The sequence below is a fragment of the Hippocampus comes genome, unplaced genomic scaffold (genome assembly GCF_001891065.2).
Source record: "Hippocampus comes isolate QL1 unplaced genomic scaffold, H_comes_QL1_v1.1 scaffold33, whole genome shotgun sequence".
NCBI lineage: Eukaryota > Metazoa > Chordata > Actinopteri > Syngnathiformes > Syngnathidae > Hippocampus > Hippocampus comes.
Window position 1 is genome coordinate 1,500,046 of NW_017804842.1, and position 2,631 is coordinate 1,502,676.

Consider the following 2,631-nt stretch of genomic DNA (forward strand, 5'->3'; position numbering starts at 1 on the left):
TCGCGCAGTGCGGCCACCTGCCGCTCAAGGGCGTCGTTGCAGCGCTCTAACCTGTGGTGAGAGTGCAGCATCCACTTTTCCGTGATCAATTGTCATTTGGTCGAAAACAGCACGGAGGCCAAAAACCTTTTGTATTTTTGTACCTGTGTATCCTAGCCTGGTACTCGCTCCTCTGCTGGGCCATCTGCTGTCGAAGTTCAGTCAGGAGCGACTCAGCATCATCGGGCTCGGATGCTGAAGGTTCCGGAGGGCCAGACGGGAGGAACACCTCTGAGCTGCCGGTGCTGAGGGGGCTGAGGATCGAGCCGGATGTCGGCGTGTTCAGATGGCGTCCTCCGTCAAGGTCACTTTCCGTGTCACCGTCGAGGTGTTTGTCATCTTCTGCAGCTTGACTCGAGGGGGATCTCATCGGTTTCAAGTCAGGACCAACTCGACCCTCGGGATCGCTGCCCTGGTCCGGCTGTAAAACCTCGCAGGAGGACCACGACGAGGAGTCGTCTACGGTCTGCCACGCCTCCTCTGATTCCTCGCCGGAGTTGCCCTCACCGTTGGGGTCGAAATGTTCACCGGCGACATCCTCCATGGTCTGACGAGAAGGCGCTCTGTTCAGGTTGTCATAATCCGATGGGGTGCTGTCTTCCTGCACCTCACTGCCGCCTCCGCCGGCCGCTTGGGGACCCTCGCCTTCTGCCCCTGCGATCTGGGTGGCGCTGGAACTCCACAGGTGCTCGCCTGCCACTGCTGCGGGGTAAGAGAGTACAAATGTTTCGTTACTGGATTTAAGTAGATAGTATTACTTTCTTGAATGACTTTTAACTTTCACTCCCTGCACTTGAAAACAGATCTCTACTTTTAATAGGTAAACGAGTTGAATCCGTACTGCAGCTTATACCAGAGTATTTTTTTTTTCACAAGTCTCCGTATTTCTACACAATTACAGACTGTGAGTACTTTTGCCACCTCTGTCGCCTGCCTCTCCCAGACTGGTCCAGACCTCCATCCAGCTACAAACATTTGCGGGGGATGATCCACCGGTGGTTAGGCACTGATGTAGATCTCTCGTCTTCTCCTGGCCGTGGTTCTGCAGGGGCTGACTTGAGGAAGGTAGCGGGTAGAAGCAGATTTTCGGATGCGACGAGGTGTAGCGATGGCCAAGGAAAGTCTTGTTGTCTGAGGTTACCTCTGACGTGGCTGCAGCTGAGGGGATAAAGCTGCAGCAACAAGTCAAACAGGTATCTACACTGACTTCTCACTTTGTCAAAATGGATGTGTTAGTTCTTTCAATCGCTGCCGATGATGATGATGCGATGTTAACAGAGCCGTCAATGTTCCTTGAGGGTCTATTCTAAATCCACTGGATTTTAGTGTGAATATTTTTGCCCCCTGTGGGTTAAAGGGTCTTCATGCAGGATTTAGAGATGGTTGAGAGCGTGATTTCACAGTCAGAAATCCAGAAGGTACCTAGTAGCGTGTCCCGGCTCTCTGCACCGCTCTGCAATAAGCGGTAGCGACATCTGGCGAAGGCAGGGCGGCTGGTGCAGATGCGGTCGTCTGAGAGCACCGGGCGAAGCGCGAAACCCTCTGGCAGTATACGCAGGAACTCTGGGAAACAGGGACTGGTGCTCTCTGATCAGCTCCAACATCAGCCCTTGAACTTGCGCTGCACCTGGAACACAATCCTTCAAAGGTCTTTCTGACACTTAAGACCTCACCGCCGAAGCCTTGTGAGTTGGCGTTTACCTCCCATGATGCTTTCCGGGTCCTCTGCTTTGGCCCGAAGAATGTTTGGTCCAAAGACTGTGGCTAAATTCTGGCAGCTTAAACATCAGCTTTACAGACGCTGCATCCATTCTAGTGGGAGGGAGAGTGGCACGCGACGAGCAGGTTGGTCAATTTTCCTGGCACCCCCCCAGAGTATGATTTTCCCCACTTTTGTCCTCAACTCTCTCGTCCCTGTGTAAGGACATCGACTGCTTTGTGGGTAATCCTGCAGCTGCCGTTAGACTTTGTGAAGCAGCACGTGCCTCGCCAAAGTTCCAAGCCACAGTGTAAACAACCGTCTGTTTACGAATAAATCGAGCAACATGACTCATGAGTTTGGAAAGCAAAACAAAATGCCAACAAAAGGCTGGCTTCCAGTTAATGAGTGAAAGGACGACCTTCAGACTGCTGCCTATTTTGGATGGCTGCATATAAAGCACAAACAGAGGAGGATCAGTTTCACGCAGAGAGCTGTGGAGGAGCGAGATTTGACATGCTGGCAAGACATTGAAGCCTTTTGCTGCCGCATGCATGACTTTGGGTAGGTGCACTTTCGAGGATGTCTTTGTTCATCCAGTGTTTCCAGAGGAGGCTGCTTCTATGCGATGAGATAGACTTTGTCTAGAAACTTGGTGAAGCAGCATGGGGCTCGTTGCCCAACGTTCCAAGTGGCAATTGTATGTTTATAAAAGTGAGGCGCTGACCTGCTTCTCCCTGCATTTTTTTTTTCCTTTCTTTCTTTTTCTTTTTAAACCCAGCAGGCTTTGCACTGCAGGCATACCGTGGCGTCCACAAGCCCAGTGCCGCGGAGGTCATGAAGTCACAGGCGACCTCCCGGTTGGCCGATGGGCCCGACGCCCAGAGGGCAGC

The 2,631-nt window shown here is 52.3% G+C and overlaps 1 protein-coding gene across 1 annotated transcript in view; it reads left to right on the plus strand.

Moving 5' to 3' along the window:
• Positions 1-2,626, plus strand: part of LOC109516834 (putative monooxygenase p33MONOX) — a gene marked incomplete at its 3' end in the record, with an annotated part of 14,528 nt that extends 11,902 nt beyond the window's left edge. Inside the window, exon 9 of the mRNA XM_019871632.1 lies at positions 2,523-2,626. Within this exon, the coding sequence (XP_019727191.1) occupies positions 2,523-2,626 (104 nt within the window). The remainder of the gene's footprint in view (positions 1-2,522) is intronic.
• Positions 2,627-2,631: the final 5 nt, after the last annotated feature.